Source organism: Lynx rufus, unplaced genomic scaffold, assembly GCF_022079265.1.
Source record: "Lynx rufus isolate CCGP_SWC_20201006 ecotype Redwood Valley unplaced genomic scaffold, mLynRuf1.p SCAF_8, whole genome shotgun sequence".
In the NCBI taxonomy this organism is placed as follows: domain Eukaryota; kingdom Metazoa; phylum Chordata; class Mammalia; order Carnivora; family Felidae; genus Lynx; species Lynx rufus.
In genome coordinates, this window is record NW_025814896.1 from 23636560 (window position 1) to 23657210 (window position 20651).

General features: G+C 46.9%; 2 protein-coding genes across 8 annotated transcripts in view; one reads left to right on the top strand and one right to left on the bottom strand.

Annotated features, from left to right (window-relative positions):
* Window positions 1–12198, top strand: part of LOC124504054 (RNA-binding protein 12) — a 34927-nt gene extending 22729 nt beyond the window's left edge. For all 7 annotated transcript variants that reach the window (XM_047069345.1, XM_047069346.1, XM_047069341.1 and 4 more), the window contains 15 exons: window positions 7038–7166; window positions 7266–7445; window positions 7602–7676; window positions 7758–7829; window positions 7964–8044; window positions 8214–8303; window positions 8411–8497; window positions 8639–8725; window positions 8819–8878; window positions 8958–9091; window positions 9196–9250; window positions 9497–9548; window positions 11146–11279; window positions 11432–11668; window positions 11867–12198. In XM_047069345.1, coding sequence (XP_046925301.1) covers window positions 7038–7166; window positions 7266–7445; window positions 7602–7676; window positions 7758–7829; window positions 7964–8044; window positions 8214–8303; window positions 8411–8497; window positions 8639–8725; window positions 8819–8878; window positions 8958–9091; window positions 9196–9250; window positions 9497–9548; window positions 11146–11279; window positions 11432–11668; window positions 11867–12007 — 1614 coding nt within the window. In that variant the 3' untranslated portion in view covers window positions 12008–12198. The remainder of the gene's footprint in view (window positions 1–7037; window positions 7167–7265; window positions 7446–7601; window positions 7677–7757; window positions 7830–7963; window positions 8045–8213; window positions 8304–8410; window positions 8498–8638; window positions 8726–8818; window positions 8879–8957; window positions 9092–9195; window positions 9251–9496; window positions 9549–11145; window positions 11280–11431; window positions 11669–11866) is intronic.
* Window positions 12199–15467: 3269 nt separating this feature from the next.
* SPAG4 (sperm associated antigen 4) lies at window positions 15468–19902 on the bottom strand. The gene is made up of 12 exons (XM_047068973.1): window positions 19593–19902; window positions 18982–19086; window positions 18628–18694; window positions 18349–18410; window positions 18092–18135; window positions 17749–17774; window positions 17519–17627; window positions 17190–17265; window positions 16909–17024; window positions 16403–16570; window positions 15793–15882; window positions 15468–15680 (listed from the first exon to the last, which is right to left on the bottom strand). Exons 1-12 carry the CDS (start codon window positions 19900–19902, stop codon window positions 15531–15533), a joined length of 1323 nt encoding a protein of 440 aa, XP_046924929.1. The 3' UTR covers window positions 15468–15530.
* Between the last annotated feature and the right edge of the window lie 749 nt (window positions 19903–20651).

Below are 20651 nucleotides of genomic sequence, written 5' to 3' on the forward strand. Positions count from 1 at the left end.
GGCCAGGGAGAGGAGTAAGGCCAGTATTTGGAGCCTGGTCTCTTGACTGCAGAACCCATACTCTTGCCCACTACATCATGTTGCTGTTGGATACAAGAAGGAAAGTTCTTCAGAAGAGAAGGATATGACTATAGTCCAAAGTTCTAGAGGAGAGGAGCACCGGGGTGGCTCAGTTGGTTAAGCATCCTACTTCGGCTCACGTCATGATCTCATGATCTGTGGGTTTGAGCCCTGCATCCGGCTCTGTGCTGACAGCTCAGAGCCTGGAGCCTGCTTCAGATTCTATGTCTCCTTCTCTGCACCTCCCCCGCTCGCACTCGGTCTCAAAAATAAATAAATGTTAAAAAAAAAAAAAGTTCTAGACGATATAGAAGTCAGAATATTTGAGTTTGGTCCTCATTTTGTTGAACCTGATGTGTGTGGCCTTATCTAAATCACATTTTACCTCTCCGCCTTGAATTGAGGGACTTGGATTGGATGCTCACTCAGTTCTTTTTTATTTCCGTCAATAGAGGAAAGCAGCCTACAGGGGAGAGCACAAGGGAAGGAGGCTTCAAGTGGTAGAAGACAAAGGAAAAAAAGATTGGTGCTATATATACTTAGTTGTTTCTGTTTGCAGTTCCTGACTAGCACAGAATGGAAGGCTTGGGGGTGCTGGGGGCACATAGAAATAAGCTAGTCTTGTGTTGAGTGTTCTAGAAAGCTCATTTCTTCTTGATGGTTTCAAGCAGTAGGCTAGGACTAGATTTGGGTCGTTTCTGAGGATCCCTGGATTATCACTCCTTTCCCAGTATTAATTCAACAGATATTTACAAAGTACCTGCTATGTGTGAGTCACTAGAATAGGAACAAGACAGATTTGGTTTCTTCCCATGTTGAATTTATAGTCTACTAGAGGTAATAGATAATAAGCAAGTAAATAAACAAGTTACACATTTTGATAGGTTTATGAGAAGCTGGGTATTGTTGGGTTGGAGTCAGGGAAGGTCTCTGACTTTGTTGAACTGAGAGTGGAAATGAGACCAGTTAAGAAATGCAGAGACTCTTATAGACATCCAGGCAAGATATGCTGGCTCAGAATATTGGCAAATATTAGACCTTTTTTACAAAAATAAATGAGAAAGTTTTAGAGGCTTTTATTGACTCACTTAAATGTGATATTTAATATGGTTTTATAAAATTTCAGTCCTATAAAGGATGCTGAAAGTCCTATGGGATTAATTATAATGGCACCAGATGAAAAGTAAAGGAGTCTGGCTTAAGGACGTAGCTGTTCAAAGGATATGGAATAGAAGAGTGACATGAACTAGGAGTTTTAATTATGTAAGATTTCCAAACAGGTAGGCTTGGAGCTAGATTTTAAAGGAGATCAACAGGATTTGGGGGAGAGTAATACTCCCAGGCATTAGATAATGTAAAGGGAATATGATTCAAAGGATAGAAAACCGCACATTATAAGGATTTGCTTATAAAGAATTGCTAATTCCAACGAGAAGCCAAGGGGGCACATTTGTGAAAAACAACTGTGGTAGCACAGGAAGCTCAGACTCTCAGAAATGGAATCCCATCCCATTTGCACATGTAGGTCCACAGAATTCTGATTGGGGTTTTAGTCTGGTCAGAGAAGAAACTAAGAAAAGATAGAACAGGACTAGCTGTGGGGAAGGGGTGCAAATGGTAATAGGCTAGGAAAGAATGCTCTAATCTGCCAGAAATTGAGGCCTAGCACAAGAAGAAGCGCCTGTCCCACTGCCAAAGTGTCTTCCCCAAAGCCTCTTTGTCTCTGGGATCTTAGAGAAGCCCTGGAGGGAGGGAAAAGGCCGCAGCTCCAGTTGCCTGTAACTTCACCACCACAGATAATTACTGCTAATACTTTGTAGTTCTCAACAAAGTATCAGGGATAAACCCGTAGTTCTCCAATATAAGTCCTCCACTTAAACTTCCTCAACATTTTATTGTGAAAACATTGAGTATACAGATATACAGTAAATATCCATATATCTACTATTTAGGTTCTACAATTTAAATGTTTCTATATTTGTTTTACCACATATCCATTCAACATACCATTTACTTATTTATTTATTTATTTATTTATTTATTTATTTATTTATTGTGGATTTAAAAGAAATTGCAAGTATCAGCACACTTCATAAATATTTCAACATGTCTTGAGTTCATCATTTCTTATAGGTTTTTTTTGGGGGGTGGTAACATTTACATACAGTAAGATGTATACATCTTAAGTGTATCATTAGATGGCAATGAAAAATGCATTTGTGGTTCACATTCCTATCAAGATGAGGAACTTTTCCATTCCCTCTAGAGTTCTCTCTTCAGTTAATACCTGCCCCTCCCCTGGGGGACATGGGAAGAATAACCACTATTCTGAATTTTTTCATTATAGATCAGTTTCGCTTGCCTTAAAACTTTGTAAGTGGAGTCTATGTATTTTATGCTTCAGATTCATCCATGTTACAGATATTAATAGTTTCTTTTTGTTATTGCGTAGTTTTCTCTTACATGTATAAATATTAAGGTTTATTCATTCTCATATTGATGGACACTTGGGCTGTTTCAAAATTTTGGCTATTATAAATAAAGCAGCTATGAACATTCTTGTATAAATCTTTTTGTGGACATAACGTTTTCTTTTGGATAAAAATCTGGGAGTGGAATTGCTGTTCGACTAGATGCATATTTGGTTTTCTAATAAGGTGCCAAACTGTTTCCAAAGTGGTATATTTAATGCTTTCACTAGCGATGTATGAGATCTCCACATCCTTGACAACATTTGGTATTGTCAGTTTTTCTACTTTTAACTGTTGTGGTGGATATGTGATAGTATCTCATTGTGGTTTTAATTTGCATTCCCCTGATGACTAGTGCTGTCGATCACTCTTCCTTTGTATATTTCCAATCCATATATTTTCTTTTACGAAATATCTGATCAAATTCTTTGCCCATTTTTAAATTGTCACTTAGTTTTGAGTTCCAGGGGTCCTGCATTTAAATTTTAAAGCTCAGTTGTACAAGATAAGAATAGAGATTTACTGCTGGAGAGTAGTTCAAATGGAAAAGGCCTGAAAGTTTGAGTTGAGCAAAAGCATGTTACCATTTATTCAACAAATGGTGCTTAGTACATGGTACTTATAACCATGTACTAACTGATATTAGGGATACAGAAATAATACCCAGTCCTAGTTCCATAGATTATGGAGGTAGACAGCCCATAGATTATGAGGGTAGACAGACAAAAATCGAAATTTTGGTGGCAGTTTCAGTGTTAAATCACTAATATTTAATTTACTGAATACCCACCATAGGGTAGGTCCTGTTGTAGGTACTGGAGATAGGCAAACCAGATGTGGTTCCTACTCTTAATACAGCTTACTTTCTTATTTTCTGTATATGGATGAAGACCATGCAAAAGCTTTGATACAGGGAATGAGATTGATGTGTGTGTGTCAGAAATGAAACCTGGTTGGAACATACTTATGTGGCTAGATGATTAGTTAGATAAGGGTCAGGTCTTGCAGGGAGGGCCTTGTAGACCATTGTAAGAACTTTGGACTTTGAGTGTTTTGTGATGCCAATCCAGAGTTTTGAGCAGAGAAGTGGTATGACCTAGTTTCTGTTTGGTTAATAAAACACTGTGTGTGTGTGTGTGTGTGTGTGTGTGTGTGTGTGTGTGTGTGTGTGTGTTTGCTTGCAGGAAGATGATGAGGAAGCCATGTAATCATCCAGAATCCAGAGGAGAGATGATAAATTTTACTTTGGGATTGTGGGTGAGGCTTCATAAAGCAATGATGTCATAGCAGAACTTTGGATGACAATACATTTTTTTAAGCAGAAACTGAGAGGTATCAGCTTGTGCGTGTGTTTGAGGAACCAGAAATAGCTTTGGATTACTACTTGGTTGGGTGGTAGAATGGTAGGAGGTAGAGCAGACTGGGAAGGGGTTTGAAGGTTGAATTTTTAGGGATGCAGGGGCACCATATTGTTACAACTACTGCATTCCGTGTAGATGTGCCCTCTGGAGTTGTGCCTTAAGGTGACCTTGCTAGGGATTTTGGCTCTGAATCTAAGGGCCGTGGGCAGCTATGCAAGGCTTCTAATTAAGGTGGAGACTCTGGAAGCTGACATCAAGGAAGACTAGCTGAGGCAGTGCTTAAGGAGAAGCCAGAGAGGAGGCAAGAGAACTCTGGATTTAGGTAGAGGTTGTTGAACCAGAGGTAGAGGCTTTGGGCTTTGAATAGTGAAGAGGACTTGAGTTGTGGTTTGGGGAAAAAAAATAATGAAGCCCTTTAAAAATTACAAAGTAAACTAAAATATGGAAACAATACAGAAGTGTATTACAGAAGTGTAAGGATCATGTAAAATCCTTACCTTCATCCCACTTCTCTGAGGTACACCTAAAAGTTGCATTTCTTTGGTGTGTTTTCCACTTTGTGTGTGTGTGTGTGTGTGTGTGTGTGTGTGTGTGTATTTTGTCAACATATTCAAATCTATTGTATATACACATACAATTGAAGTTTAACATGGAGTCCTACTTTTCTTACCATTTTTTCATATAATACCAATATAATATAGTTCTGCCTTATATTTTACCTGCTGCTGCTCAACATTCCATTGTTTTAACGTATCATAGTTTACTTAGTACATAATAGACCTTTAAGCTGTCTCAGGTGTTTTACTATTCTCAGCAATAGTGAAATGAACATCCTTCATTTGTTTCTGCTCTGCAGAGAACATGTAAAGTGAGAAGCATGGAGTCAGACTGTGACTTGGGGAAGTTGTAGTCCCACTCCTTTGGGAGAATGTGTTCTCTGTGTCTTCTCCTTGGGGAACTTTCAAAGGGAAGATCAGGTTGCTCAGAGTCTACAAGCCACATTCTAGGGGCAACATTCAAAAGAACTGGGGCTCTTTTTCCAGATATTAGCTGGGGGTTTCACTGCTTCCAGGTCAGATGGGTTCTCAGAGAGAGATGGAATAAGGCTTTCCTGTGGAAATTTAGACTGGGGAGATACAGGACAAATACGTAGAAATGAGGATTCAGCAGACTTGAGTTAGTTTGGGTGGGACTTTATGGAACCAGGACTATCTAAATGGATTAAGAGAGGAGCGCCTGGGTGGCTCAGTCAGTTGAGCATATGAGTCTTGAGTTCAGCTCAGGTCATGATACCAGGGTCGTGGGATTGAGCCCCACACTGGGCTCTGCACTGAGCTTAGAGCCTACTTAAGATTTTCTCCCCCCCGCCCCTGCCTCTTTCTCTAAAATATTTTTTAAAAATAGATTAGGAGAGTGGTGGGTTTTCCATCATTGGATGCTTTCAAGTAGGGACTGAGATGATATGAATAGGCAGGCAGTTTGTGACACAAGCTAAAGTGTAATAATTGTTCCAACATCAGTTGATAATAGCACTCCAGATGGAGAACACAGGGCACCAAGATGGGAACAGCACTATCTGTGAACTAGGTTGGGGGAAGAATTGACTGAGGATCAGTTTAGGGGAGACTAAGGCTGGAGGCATCCTGGGGTATAGTGCTGGTACAGATGGTCTGCAGGTGTATGGGTCAGCAAGGACACAGATGTAGTAACAAGTCTGAGGGTAATTATTATGGGGACTGTAGGAGGAGGGGTTCCTTGGGAGTCATGGTGATCCATGCAAGAAGATAATGTTTCAGCTGAGAAAATGGATGGATTGGAGAAACTTGGTCCTTGATTGCCAGTCAGTTTGGAGGTGGCTGGGCTGGGAGCTGAGGCTGGAGATAGCCTTTTGGATTTCATTCAGCAAATATTTATTATCTAGGTGCTTGGGATACAGCAGTGAACAGAACAAACAAATATCCCTTCCCTCATGTTTATATTCCCTCAGTTTCCATTCTAGTCGGGAAAACATTATATATAGTATATTAGACACTGATAAATGCTAAAGAGAAAAAGCAGGAAAAGGGTATGCAATGTCAGTATTAGTAGGGTTAAAATTTTAAGTACCTAGAAAAGGAGAGCCTTTTTCTTCATAATGGAGATGACGATTTTGAATGAAGACCTAGAGGGAGTGAGGAAACAAGTCATGTGGATAATATGAGGGAAGAAACAAGCTTATTTGAGGAATAGCAGGCAAGCAGACCTGTGTGAACAGAATGGAATGAGCAAGAGAGATGTTAGGAAATTAGGTTAGAGAGATCTAGATCTTTCAAGACCTTGTAGACCATGGTAGAGTTTGGATGTTTTCTAAATAATAGGAAATCATTAGAGGGTTTGGGCAGAGGTGTGACATGACCTGACTTAACATTTTAACAGAATCACCCTGGTTGCTGTATTGGGAATAGTCTGTTAGCGTGAGGATGGAGGTGGAGGTGGGGATGGCATAGGATAAGGGAGACAAGTTAAAGAGGCTGATGCGATAAGCCTGGTGACAAATGATGGCTTGGACTGGGTAGTGGCAGTGAGAGTAGTGAGGAGTTGGACATGAGCAGCTGATTTTAGGCTAGGAGATTGAGTTGGGGGCGATCCTAACACCATCTCAAGATGCAGGGCCCCACAGTTCGTGAGAAATCATTGGAGGAAGAAACTTTTTGGGGAGTAGTATCTGGATCATGGTCATGTTTGAGACAATGTTGGGACTGGAACTTGGATTAGGATCTGATCTGGGGCCAGTAAGAGGGTCAGAGTGAGATTCATTGGTCTCTGAGAAGATCAGGGTTGGATTCTGGGTCTTAGGAGCATTATAGCGATTTTAGGGTGAAGACTAGTTTGGGGTCAAAGTTGTTGATGGAGGCTAGTATACTTTTTCTGCATCTTCCCATCATACCAGGGTTGGTTGTACCCACCATGTCCTGTCCCATGGAGTTCACCTAAGGAATTAGAGGAGTATGGAGGCTCTAGGATCTTCTCTTCCTTGGGTGTCATGGAGCTGGATACAGGCTCAGCCCTGCCTGGGTGAAGCCTGCTGGCCTTCCTAAGCTGGGACCTGTAGTCAGGGAAGGGTGGAAAGGGTCCTCAGTGCTTGACTTAGGTCCTTTCTTCCCAGATGGCCCACTGTGTGACCTTGGTTCAGCTGTCCATTTCCTGTGACCATCTCATTGACAAGGACATCGGCTCTAAGTCTGACCCACTCTGCGTCCTTTTACAGGATGTGGGAGGGGGCAACTGGGCTGAGGTGAGAAGGACTGTGGGTTTAAGGTTGTGGAGGGAGGCTAGAACTATTTTGGGGGTTGAAGAGTGTATGACTGTTACGCTAATTGGCCTCTGCCCACAGCTTGGCCGAACTGAGCGAGTACGGAACTGCTCGAGCCCCGAGTTCTCCAAGACTCTGCAGCTTGAGTACCACTTTGAAACAGTTCAGAAGCTCCGATTTGGCATCTATGACATAGACAACAAGACACCTGAGCTGGGGGATGATGACTTCCTAGGAGGGGCTGAGTGTTCCCTAGGACAGGTATGTAGGGCTAGGGATTAAAATCTTTCAGACACATGTTCAGTAAGAGCCCTAACAGACCACCCAGACTGTCTGGAACATGGAGGAGGTGGGGGTCAAGCAAGACCTAACCCTGTCTGAGATTTTGCTCTCCCACCTACCCCTGCTCTGCCCCAGATTGTGTCCAGCCAGATAATAACTCTGCCCTTGATGCTGAAGCCTGGAAAACCTGCTGGACGGGGGACCATCACGGTAAGGAAGAACTCTGGGGGAAGGGGGTTACGTCAAAGAGGAATTCATGAGGTGATACAGTCTCCTGCCTCCCTTTCCTAGGTATCAGCTCAGGAGATGAAGGATAATCGCGTAGTGACCATGGAGGTGGAGGCCAGAAACCTAGATAAGAAGGTGTGTCTGGAAGGAGGAGGCCTTGGGGATTTAAGAATTAAGGGGACAGGGATGGTATGTTGGGGGGCAGGGGTGAGGACTGGTATAGTTGTCTCTCCCTTAGTCTTACACTGGGGTCTCTGTGGCATTGACAGGACTTCCTGGGAAAATCGGATCCATTCTTGGAGTTCTTCCGTCAGAGTGATGGGAAATGGCACCTGGTATACAGATCTGAGGTGTGAGACCCCTGGGGTTGGGCTGAGTGGGTTATGAGAGAATCCCTGGGGCTTGTGATTATCAAGGTTTGGAACATAGGGAGAGCAAGACTGTACATGGATAGGGAAGGATGACAGCTCCCCATATGCCATCCCAGAACTTACTAGAGGCCTTGCCCTCCACCTTCAGGTAATCAAGAACAACTTGAACCCTACATGGAAGCGCTTCTCTGTTCCTCTTCAGCATTTCTGTGGGGGAGACCCCAGCACACCCATCCAGGTGAGGAGTTTGCCTCCTGAATGGACCGACCAGGGGCAGAGAGCCTGGGGAGGGATTTATTCTCACTATATACACATACTCACCTCCCCCTCTTCCCCCTGCCTCAGGTGCGATGCTCAGACTATGACAGTGATGGTTCACATGATCTCATTGGTACCTTCTACACCAGCTTGGCCCAGCTGCAAGCAGTCCCGGTGAGTGCCAGCCCAGCTCAAGGGTGTTGAGGTGGGCCTAAAGGACTGCAGCCCCAGGGAGGGAGGGAGGGAGGGCAGAGCAGCTCTAGTTCTGGCTGATGCTCTGGGAGTTTCCTACCCTAGTTTTTCTTTCCTCACCAGGCCAATTTTGAATGCATCCACCCTGAGAAACAGCAGAAAAAGAAAAGCTACAAGAACTCTGGGACTGTCTGTGTCAAAATTTGCCAGGTGAGACACTAACCCTTGTGACCCAGGCTCTGACCCCTGTGCTCCATGGCCCCAATTTCTTCACCTCAGCTGTGATCCTGGTTTCATCTACAGGTTGAAACACAGTATTCGTTCCTGGACTATGTGATGGGAGGCTGTCAGATCAACTTCACTGTAAGTTGCTTTATCAGGGGCAAGAGAACAGATCTGGAGCTCAAAGTGGCCTTCAGCTCCCCTCCTCCCTTCCTCCCAGGTTGGTATAGACTTCACAGGCTCCAATGGAGACCCTTCCTCCCCGGACTCCCTGCACTACCTGAGCCCAACAGGGGTCAACGAGTACCTGACAGCACTGTGGAGTGTGGGCAGCGTGATTCAGGACTATGATTCGTGAGTAACTTGTTCTCTTGCCCGCCCTCCTCCCTGCAGATGTTTCAGCCTCTAGGGTCACAGTCCCCTCTCTGCCTCTTCTCCAACTCACTGTCTTCCCACAGGGACAAGCTTTTCCCAGCATTTGGATTTGGGGCCCAGGTGCCCCCTGATTGGCAGGTGAGCACTCCTCCCCAACTCCTCTATTTTCAGTGTCAGGGTCCTGATTTGGGGGGATGACGTAGATTTGCTGTCTGGCACCCAGCTTTATGTGGAGATGCAGGGATGTATCCCTATAGGCATATGCACAACAAGTACTCAGGACTAAATAGTTCCTATACAATGCTTGGCATATACCATAATGTCCTGTTTCTTTACACAAATATGACCATGGAGAAGGAACCTCATTTTCATTCTTGCCTTCAGGTCTCCCATGAATTTGCCTTGAACTTCAACCCCAGTAACCCCTACTGCACAGGTAAGTTCCTCCAACCTCCAACATAAGGCAGATCTGTCCACACCTAGAGGGCCAAGCCTGTGCAGACAAGGGAGTGTGGGGTAATAGGGGCAGGTATCTGATCCTGTTGTCCAGAGGAGTGGATTTTAGAGCTAGGTCTCTAAGAGACTCAAATCTAGGTCTCAAATCTTTATCTTGCGTCTTGCTAAAACCATGTGACTTGGGGCCAGTGTGCTTTGGCTTCATAAAAAGGATAAATACTATAAGATATTGAATATTTAAGGAGAAGATATATGTAAAGTTTGAAGAAGCAAGCCTCGGCAAATACCAAGTGCTCTCTATTATCATCTTTGCCTGGAAGCTCAGTGGTACTTATCTGGGCATCAGTGGAAGCCTTCGTTCAGCTCTTTTTAGGGTACTTTTACCCAAACTCTTTTGTCTAGAGAGGTTCCAAACCTCGTGGCTCCCCCAACATGGACAACAAACTAAAGTGGTCTGTATATATAGACACACACATATTTTTTTTCCTGAAATGTTTGAGAATTATAGTGAATAAGTCCTATCCCAAGTTTGCCTCCGAGACCCCACCAACTTTGCTCCCTTTATCCCTAAATAGTTAAGTGTGTGTTTCCTAAAGTCAAAGATAATCTCTTATGTAACTACAGTACAATTCCCAAAATCAGCAAGTTAACATCAATACTATTATCCAGTCTAGAATTTATTCATGTTTTGCCAGTTATCTTTTACAGCATAAAGAAAATCTCAGATCGTGTAATGCATTCACTTGTTTTGTCTTCCAGAATTCTTCATGTCTGTCATGATAATTGAAATTTTTTAAGATTATAGGCTAGGTAATTTGTAGAATGTCTCACAGTTTGGGTTTACCTGGTATTTCCTTATGATAGATCCAAATTATGTACTTGTGGTGGGCGTTCTTCTCAGTGCACCATGTCAGGAGGCCCATGATGTAGATTTATCCTACTACCAGTCATCTTAACTTTGATCACTTGGTTAAAGTAGAGTCTACTACCAGGTTTCTCCACTATTTGTAATTAATAAATATCTTTTGGGAAGATACTTTGAGGCTATATAAATATCCAGTTACTCATTAACTAGGATTCTCTGGTTTTAGCTCATATTGATCTTTGCGTGAATCAGTTATCTCTAAGATTGCCAAATGATTTTGTAATTCCTCCTACATTTATTAAGAGCTTCTTAGACTGAGTTATGGGGGGAGGAGGGAGGTTGGGAAAAAAAATTAAGAGCTTCTTCCTTCCCGGTAATTATTTAATATCTATAGATTCTTATTTTAGTAATTAGATTATAATTCATTATTAAGTGGGTTGTAATCTGATGCTCAACTGTCCTAGATTTGTTTATGAGACTCCTTAATTAGTGTTAACTCAAGTTGTGATTTAGGGCAAGTGCTATTCTTCTCTTTGGTCTTAATTTTTCCATCTGTAGGATAAGGTTAAGTACCTTGGGTTATAGGGGTGACCAAACGAAATGCACCCAGGTTCTCAAATCTCCTTGGCCAGGATGGGGTGATGTCAGGACTGACTCAACCCTGAAGAGGCTCAGTATTTTAGTGTGGTTTTTTTTTGCCCTCCTTTTCTAGGCATCCAGGGCATTGTGGATGCCTATCGCCAAGCCCTGCCCCAAGTTCGCCTCTATGGCCCCACCAACTTTGCACCCATTATCAACCATGTGGCCAGGTTTGCAACCCAGGCTGCACATCAGAGGACTGCCTCGGTGAGGATCATGAGAGGTAGAGGTAGTGGTGGGCAGTCTTGGTCAAGGGCTCCCTTTAGGACTACGTAACAAGGGACTTCTTGTCAATGTGGGGATGTGTAGCTGGGGTGTTTGGAGGGTCTGCCTCAGTTTATGAATGGGCTTATCCCCAGCAATACTTTGTGCTGCTGCTGCTGACCGACGGTGCTGTGACAGATGTGGAGGCTACACGTGAGGCTGTGGTGCGTGCCTCACACCTTCCCATGTCAGTGATCATCGTGGGTGTGGGTGGTGCTGACTTTGAGGCCATGGAGCAGCTGGATGCTGATGGTGGACCCCTGCATACGCGCTCCGGGGAGGCAGCTGCCCGTGATATAGTGCAGTTTGTGCCCTACCGTCGCTTCCAGAATGTGAGTGGGGCAAGTCTGGGGGCAGATCAGATCTGGGAGCTTACCCCTCCACCTCTGTCTGAGTGGGGATACTTACCCTTTCATCTAAGTCTGGGCAAGTTTGGGTGTTGGGATTTGTATCCTTTCTTTGCTATGAAATGTAAACTATGGGATGCTTTTAGGGGGCCACCACTGACCTTGCCCTTCTTCTCCTGGCAGGCCCCTCGGGAGGCACTGGCACAGACTGTGCTCGCAGAGGTACCTATACAACTGGTCTCCTACTTCAAGGCCCAAGGTTGGGCCCCATTCAAGCCACTTCCACCCCCAGCCAAGGGCCCTGCACAGGCCGCTCAGACCTAGATTCCTTTAGGGGGTAGGCTGTGGCTAGTCCTCAGCCTTGTGTCCCCCAAGGACACAACTCAACCCTGCACACATTCCCCAGTGCTTGCACTTTACATTTTATATTTTTATATTTGTTCCTGCTATTGTTGCTTTTGATCTCTCCTGCTTGCCCCTGGAGTCCTTTATTCAATAAAAATCAATGAAGATCACTGCTTTGGCACCACTCTGTGTTTTTAAGTGGAAATCTGCTGTTAACCATGTTTATTTCTCCTGAGCCTCAGTTTGTCCACCTTAGGAGTTATTGAATGAAGGATACCTCTGACAGCATAGCCCCAATCAAAGAAATTGGATACTCCTGGCTAGATGTGTAGAGACACTGACTCTGTTTTTAAAAAATACAAGGATCAAGTGTAAGCCAAACACCCAGCCTGCACTGCCTTAGGACAGAGCTGAGCTGGGAACGAAGACAAGGTGGAAAGTGCGAGGGGACGGAGGAGTTTTATGATGGTGCATGGATCATGCTAGACTTCCTGCAGGAGAGAGCAGTGGTGGTTCTAATCCTAAAGATAGGCCACAAGCCTGAAATTTTTAATAGCTATTTTTTTCTTACTAGAAAATTAATATGTGTATTCATTGTAAGAGAAAAAATACACAAAAAATATTATCATCTAAACTCCAATGTGCCAATAAAGTATTTGGTACAGATTTTTTAGTCCATAATGCAGATTTATAATGTATACATGTTTTTTATTTTACAAAAATGGGATCATATTGTGTATACTATTTTAACATGCTTTAAAATGTATGCTAGTTACTACAAAATTATTTGAAATATAAAAATAGATAATGAGAGGTGAAGGTTCATGTGTTTCCTAAGTCTGACATTTTTTTTCTAAGTAGGATATTATACATACTCTTTGTACCTTGTTTTTGTTATATTGGGTGTCTTGCCCATTAGAACTTTTGGTGACCTTATTCTTTTTAATGCCTATGTATTCTGTGTATGAGCGTATTGTAGCTTATTTAGCCAGTCCATTATTGAGATTTGGGTCCCATCCGATTTTGTTCTGCTACAAAGTGCTGTAATGAATATCCTTGTACAGTTATCTGTGCAGCAATATTTCTGAAGGATTGGTTCCTGGAAGTAGAAATGCTAGATCAAAGGATAAGAATATTTAAAATTTTAATAGATATTGTAAAATGCTCTCCATAACAGGTTTTTTTTATTTTTTTTATTTTTTTACCCCTTTTCTGTTAATCTGACAGGCAAAAAAAAAAAAATTGTCATTTTTAGCTTGGATCTATTTAATTTTGAAGGCTAGATGTCATTCATGTGTTTATGGTTACATTTCTTCTGAATAGCCTGTTTATAGGTTTTTGCTGTTGTTCTAGCCCTTATTCTCATCCATGTTGAAAATACTTCCTCCCAAGTTATTGCCTTTTCATGCGTAGTATCTGTTAATCTGTAGAACTCTTTTGATATGGAAGTTAATTATGTATACCAGTCTAGCTTGCTTTTTAGGAAATTATCCATATATCTATCATTAATAACTTTCCATGACATTACACATTCCCTTAAATACTAACATTTCTGTTGGCTTCATATTATTTTTGTAGCATAATTTATCTTCTTACATACTGTTTGGTTTTGTCTTTATAAACAACAGTGTGATAAATATCCTTAAAAGTATTATCTTCAATTACATTGATGTATCCTTTGGCTCCATTCTTAGAAATGGTGATTAAAGCATATAAAAAATTTTAAGGGGCGCCTGGGTGGCTTGGTCGGTTAAGCGTCAGACTTCGGCTCAGGTCATGATCTCACGGTCCGTGAGTTCAAGCCCCACGTCGGGCTCTGTGCTGACAGCTCAGAGCCTGGAGCCTGTTTCAGATTCTGTGTCTCCCTCTCTCTCTGCCCCTTCCCTGTTCATGGTCTGTCTCTCTCTGTCTCAAAAATAAATAAACGTTAAAAAAAAATTAAAAAAAAAATTTTAAGGCTTTTGGTTCCTATTGTCAAAATGCGCTCCAGAAAAGCTGTATTAGTCCATATTTCTAACCTTAGGCTTTGAGAGCACTCAGAGTAATTTAAATTACAAAAGTAACAAATACCCTGAGGGGCGCTGACTCTTGATTTCGGCTCAGGTGGTGATCTCACGGTTCATGAGTTCACCCCATGTGGGGCTTCAGGCTGACCATGTGGAGCCTGCCTGGAATTCTCTCTCTTTCCCTTTCTCTCCCCCGCCTCTCTCTCTTTCTCTCCCTCTCTCCCTCTCCCTCTCTCTTTCCCTCTCCTTCTCCCTCTGCCCCTCCCAAGTGTGCTGTCTCCCTCTCAAAATAAATAAAATTTTTAATACCCTGAAAATTTAAACAAATGGATATATGGGGTGCCTGGGTGGCTCAGTCGGTTAAGCAGCCAACTTCGGCTTAGGTCATGATCTCGCGGTCCGTGAGTTCGAGCCCCACGTCGGGCTCTGTGCTGACAGCTCAGAGCCTGGAGCCTGCTTCAGATTCTGTGTCTCCCTCTCTCTCTGCCCCTCCCCTGTTCATGCTCTGTCTCTCTCTGTCTCAAAAAATAAACGTTAAACAAATGGATATGTGCTTCACCCTCACACATACTCATGCATTCCACTTGCATGCATTCCACATGCATTACACCTAGAGGTGTAACCAGTGTTCATAGTCTGTGTGTATATTCTTCCAAAACATGAACACACTGGGAAGGATCTTAACAACCAAGGTGTTGCATGTTCCTTTGCTCATGCTGGTCCCCCTTTTTTAATCTAGCCAAGCATAACTCATTAATCTTTTGAAGACTGTCTCCTCCCATCTTTTATTCTTCCAATTCTGATTGGACTCCTAGTATAAAGAATTCTTGAATCAATAAATGAATTGTCCTGTTTCCTGGAGCACTCTCCCCTACCGGGCTCCCTGAGGGCAGGGACAGATTGAACACTAGACTGCCTGTGCCTAGCAGTAAAGACAACCTGAGTAGGGGTACCAGGCCTGCATCTACTCTCAGATGCTTCCTAGAGGTTCTCAGGTCTCCTTAGTTTTTGAGTGTTAACCTAAAAAAAGTAGTTAACCTCTCCACCTGCACCTGGCAGGAGTTGAGGGGACTTTCCCAGAGGTTGGGGGTAGGAATTGAGCTGTACAAACATGGCTTCAGGCTGACTGGCAGCTCTGAGTTAAAGAGGGTGGCCTCTGGAGGAAGGTAGATTTGAATCCTGTGCCACTGTTCCTCACTAACTGTATGTTCTTGAGCATTCCCTGACCCGAGTGGTTTCCCCTTCCACGGTTGTGAGGATTAGTTAGACGATGTGTAAAATATCCAGAGCACCATCTCTTGCATGTGGTAAGCACTCCATAAACATGAGCTGCTGCTACTGTATTGATCTGAACTTCTCCAATAAGAGGGCTCATTGGAAAGTAGACTCCCCCAACTAATAGGCCAAAGGCAACCAGATTTCCCCCAAGAAACACCTCAGTATGATTCCAGCTTATTTCAGCACAGACCTGCACTCTACTCCAACAATCAGCATGTTTAATGGGGTTCCCCCGTGGCACTGTCCCCTGCTCCCTCTGAAGTTCGCATGCCATGGGCTCGGACTCGATACAAGCATGTGAAACGGGGGTGGCCCCAGTTGCTTAGAATCTGGATCTTCACCTTGGGAAAGGCAGTTGGGGGGTCATTCTGGGGAGACAAATGGATCATGCCAAGGCCTGCTGTCCCAAGGGCTGCCTTCCTCCCCAATCTTCCCTCACTGTCCTATTCCTTTAACACCCTCACCCCCAGAGACACACACCTGTAGGTGGAAAGTCTGAATCTCTGATTTCTCCACATCGAAGGTGAATTTCCCCAAGAAAACTTCAGTCTCATCATCAACCTGGAGGCCCTGGTAGGTGAAGAGTGAGCGGGGGGGGGGGGGGGGGGACAGTGAGGCACAGGTGGAAGAGGGAGAAAGCAACTTTATTGAGGACCTACTATGGTGTGCAATAGCTGCACTCTCTCTATTTTTTGGTTTTAGGATAGTGTAGTGTGGAATGTGGGCTCCAAGAAACCAGGTTGCAAAGTTTAGTCTGGCCAATTGTTAGCTGTGTGACCTTGGCAAATAAGATTGCCTTTCTGATCATTACTTTTCTCATCAGTGATGGGGGAGATGAGGGCACTTCATAGGTTGTTGAGTGGGTGCAAGATGATCCATGTAAAGTACTCAGTACAGAATAAGGGCTCAATAAAGCCATAACTAAAGTTTGGATATGGTTATAATTATTTATAACCTGTAGGCCTGAGAGGCGAGTGGTAGTATCTCCATTATGTAGATGAGCAAGCGAAGACTCAGTGACACCAATTTTCATGACTGGTGCTTACTAGGCAAAATCCGCCCCACCTCCCGTAGCCCTAGCCTCACTCACATAGACTGCGAAGTCGCGGGGGGCGCTGTTGGCTCCCCCGGTGTGTGCCACACTGGGCGGTGGGTGCTGCAGGGTGATGTCGCTCAGTTGCACGCGACCCGGTAGCCGGATCACCACCTGACCCTGGTCTCCCTCAAAAGCCCAGCAATTCCCAGGGAACACATCTGGCTGCAGGCGAGCAGGTAGATCTTCAGAACCCACGGACCGAGCGACTGCGACCCTTCCCAGCCTGGGCATTGGTTCTGATAGGCCCCGCCCTCAGCTCAACCCTTCCATCGGCCCCGCCCAGTCCTCCACCCGGGTCTATACGCAGCCAGATCCTGTCCGGTGTCCCAGTCCCTCGCACCGCCAGGCCCCGCCTCCAGCCGGGCCCATCCTCCCTCAGGCAGGGGCCCGCCCATCACCACGCCCTCAGCTCAGCCGGGTCCCACCTCCAGCGAGCTGTTGAGTCCTTTCCCCAGCAACCCGTCCCTTGCCCCGTTCCGGGATCCAAATTCCAGGCCCACCTCCAGGATAACTGTTGGCGGCCGAGCGTAGTTCCAGAAGCTGAAGCGATTCCAGAAGTAGGCAGTGTTCGCATCCTCATAGTCGTGTGATGTCTTCTCTAGGTCGATGGAGGCCCCTGGAGCAGGGAGAAGCAATCATTCAGGCTCCCAGGCCTGACCCACAGCTGGGGCAGGGTCTCTGAGGTCGGTCTCTTCGGACCGGTCATGTGCGTAGGTCTGTGTCAAGTTCTCCGTCTCTTCCCGTCTCTGAGTCTCAGTCTCGCAGTGTCTCTGGGTCTTACCCACAGAGCTCAGCGCATAGTCAGGTTTCCTCACAAAGTCTTCATTCAACCTCTGGAATACGAGCTTGGCCACTCTCTGAAAAGAGGGAGGGCAGGGCCTGGAGGGACGGAGCTAGCGGGCAGGTTTACAGGGAGGCAAAGTTCTGGGGCTAGGTTCTCTGCTATAGACTTTGTGGGTCCTGGGAGAAACTCCGAAGTAGGGACTCCGGGGCGGGGTTTACGGCTCGCGACCCAGGGAGCGGCGCTCCGCAGGGGGCTTCCGAGGTGGACTGAGCGGCGGGCCGAGACACGGGGCGGTGCGCTGGACAGCCGCGGGCTGCGGGGCTCACCTCGCTGTTGGCTGCGCGAACGCTGGACACCTCCTTGTGTAGTTTATCGAGCTGGGCCTGGAGCTGCTGCAGCTGCTGCCCCTGGGAGCGCACGCGCTCGTGGTACTCGCTGCAGGCGGGAGGTCGGCACGGGTGGGGTTGGCTCCCGGTCCCCCTGGGCGCTTCCCGTAAGGCCCCGCACAGAGGCACCTTTGAGTCCCCTAATTCCCCACCCCAGTGCCCACTTTCACCTTAGAGTCAGCATCTCCTTAGGTTCCTATGGAGGGAGGGAGGCACAAAAGACAGCACAGCTCAGTCCCACCCACTCCCTTCTCCCACTTCAGCCTGGGAGCAGCCGGACTCAAAGGGCCTTCTTTTTGAGGACTGTCCCCACCCCCGACCTGCCAGGACCTCTCAGAGACCCCCAGCCGCCTCTGGGCACAATCCCTCAGGGATCTGTCTATATCCAGCCCTTCCTTAGGATTAGACCCTCCAGCACTTGTCCCTCTCCCACCAGGCCAGGGGACCCACAAAACCTCCAGGTTCACGCACCCTGCCACGCACCCACCCTAGGATACAGACGCCCTGACTCACATTCTCCAAAGGAGGGACCAGATACAGCAGCCCCCACCAGAGTGCTGGGGAAAGAGGGGTAGTCTCAGGGGGAGCCAAGGGAGAGGGTTTCCTTGGCATAAAGGGACAGTGAGGAGAGAAAAGCCTTGAGGGGGCTCTGAAGGGGACCGTGAGCAGTTGAAGGTGCTCAGGGTGCTGAGGGATACAGGAGAAAATGTGCCGGGTTTGACTCCAAAACATCCAGGGCGGGGGCCCCAGGGGATTCGCCACCCCCTCACCTGCCAGAAAGAGGCTCAGCAGTGACAGGGCCGTGAGCAGGAAGCGGATGGAACAGACCTCCCTGAAGAACCGGAGGGAAGCTGAGGACCCAGACCCTCGTGAACCCCACAGCCCCCATGCCAAGATACTAGACCCAGCTCCCGCCGACAGGACTCAGCCAGATCTGAGTCAGACTCAACAGCCAGATCTGAGTCAGGGTCAAGCTTTTGCTGGCCCGGCTCTGCTCCCTATCCCCTCCAAAAAGCAGTCCCTGGAGCTCCCCATTCCCTCCCTCTGACCTGTACACAATGACCAGCACGTCTCCTATCAGGGACAACAACACGCTCAGCACCCGAAGCAGCAGGCCTGGGGAGAGGAGAGGGGCCTCAGAGGGGGAAGAGGTGAAGAAGGGCTCGGTAAGTGTGGGGTTCGAGGTTCAGAAGAGGCTCAGGAAGAGGGGAGTGGGCTAGGAGCATTAGATGGGGGCACGGAGAATGAGTTCAGGCTCAGAGAAGGTGGATCGGGCTCAGGGAAGGGGCTGGAGACTGACATGGGCCAAGGACTCAAAACGAACAGGGTCTCAGAAATGAGAACCGGAGTTCAGAGAGGGGAGCTGGAAGGTCAGAGGGTTTCCGGGCTGATCTGGCCCGTACTCAAGAAGCTCTTGGACACGCGCGGTGGAGGCATCTCCTGCCTCAGATCCAGGGTCGGGAGAAGGTCGAACTGCTCCTCAGAGACTACGGGAGAGCCAGCCGGTTCTGCGGGAGCCCAAAGGCGCCATTGGGGCCTTGCGCAAGGCAGGTCCACTCTTTCCGCGGGACCAGGCCGCAGGTTCCCCAGCCCAGAAGCGGGGCAGCACCCCCCAACCGGCATTGGTCCCACTGCATGCACACCCCAGGTGTGTTCAGCACTCTGAGCCCGCCCCTCTGGGATGCTCGGTCAAGACATCGGTCCCCCGGCCAAACGGAGGCCCCGCCCCCAGACGAGTGTTGGTGCTGCCCCATTTCTCTGGTAGCCACTTATGTTAGCACCAAGGCCGCGCTTTCTGTGTTGTCCAATCAAAACTTTCCCCGCCCCTTCCCAGGACCGTCCATCACACCTAGATCCCGCCCCTTAGGGAAATTTTATTTGGTGTCTCCCCTCTTCACCCCATAGGCCCCGCCCCTTAGGAGGTGCCCAGATATTTATCCCCATTCCGTTCCAAGCCCCGCCCCTTATGCCCTTCCCCCTCCCTCAGCTCTCCCGGGTTCGACCCCGCCCGCACCCGAGGCCCCGCCCCTCACGGTTGCCGCGCCACAGGCGGTCGGCCCTTTGTGGCTCCGAGGCGCAGGCTTCTGCCGAGGGCTTCCAGAGCATGTGGTTCCTCCGGGCACTCTTGCGCTCAAGACGGGCTCACCGCAGCTCGAGCCCCGGGCTCTTCTGCCCTCGGGCTCCCCGGGCCCCGGCCCAGCTGACCGGTGCCCGCTGCTGTCCCCCGAGGTGACGCTCACTGAGCTGTTGCTGTTGTCGCTGTAGAAGTTGGGCGTGCGCTTATGCGGGGACGCCGCCGAGCCCGGGCGGGGGCTCCGCCGCATCCTGACCCCGGGGCACCCTGTCACGGACACCAAAGTCGCCGCCGCAGCTGCCAAGGCTCTCGGCCCTCCTTCAGCCAATGTGCGCCGCGGAGACCTCACGGACCCTGCGTGCAGCCGGCGGGCCCCCCGGCGGGATCTAACCTCCTCTGTTATCTGGGCCCGGCTGCTGACGTCATAAAGGAGCCCGTGATCTCTACGGAACTCCCTGACGATGCGTCACAGAGCTAGTCGTGACGTCCCTGGGAGCCTGGCAGTCTCATTCTTTCCCATGTTAAAGCAAGTGATGACATCACATCACTTCCCAGAACTTCCTATCTTCTGCACTTGGTGTGAAAGAATTTCTATCCCCCTTCCTGCTTTTTCTCCTCAGCTCATATCACCAACATGCTATATATTTTACTTCTATATTTCTTCATTGCCTATCACACCCACTAGAACATAAAAATTTATGAAGGCAGGTATTTTTGTTTTGTTCACTAGTGTATACCCAGGACCTAGATAGGCCTAATGAATGAATGTCACCCAGGGCACATCTAAGAAAATACTCAGTTTCTTTTGCTCTGCAAACCCTTCAGGCCCCTCTTTTCATCCTTGTCATCAGGCTAGGAAACTCTGACCTTAGGATCCGTGGTTCCCTCTCCCAGACCCATATTCACCAAAGGTCTGTGGGCTAAGACTTCATTCAGTATGCACCAAACACCATACCCACACTCAAACCAACCATCTGAGATACTGAAAATGCAATGAGG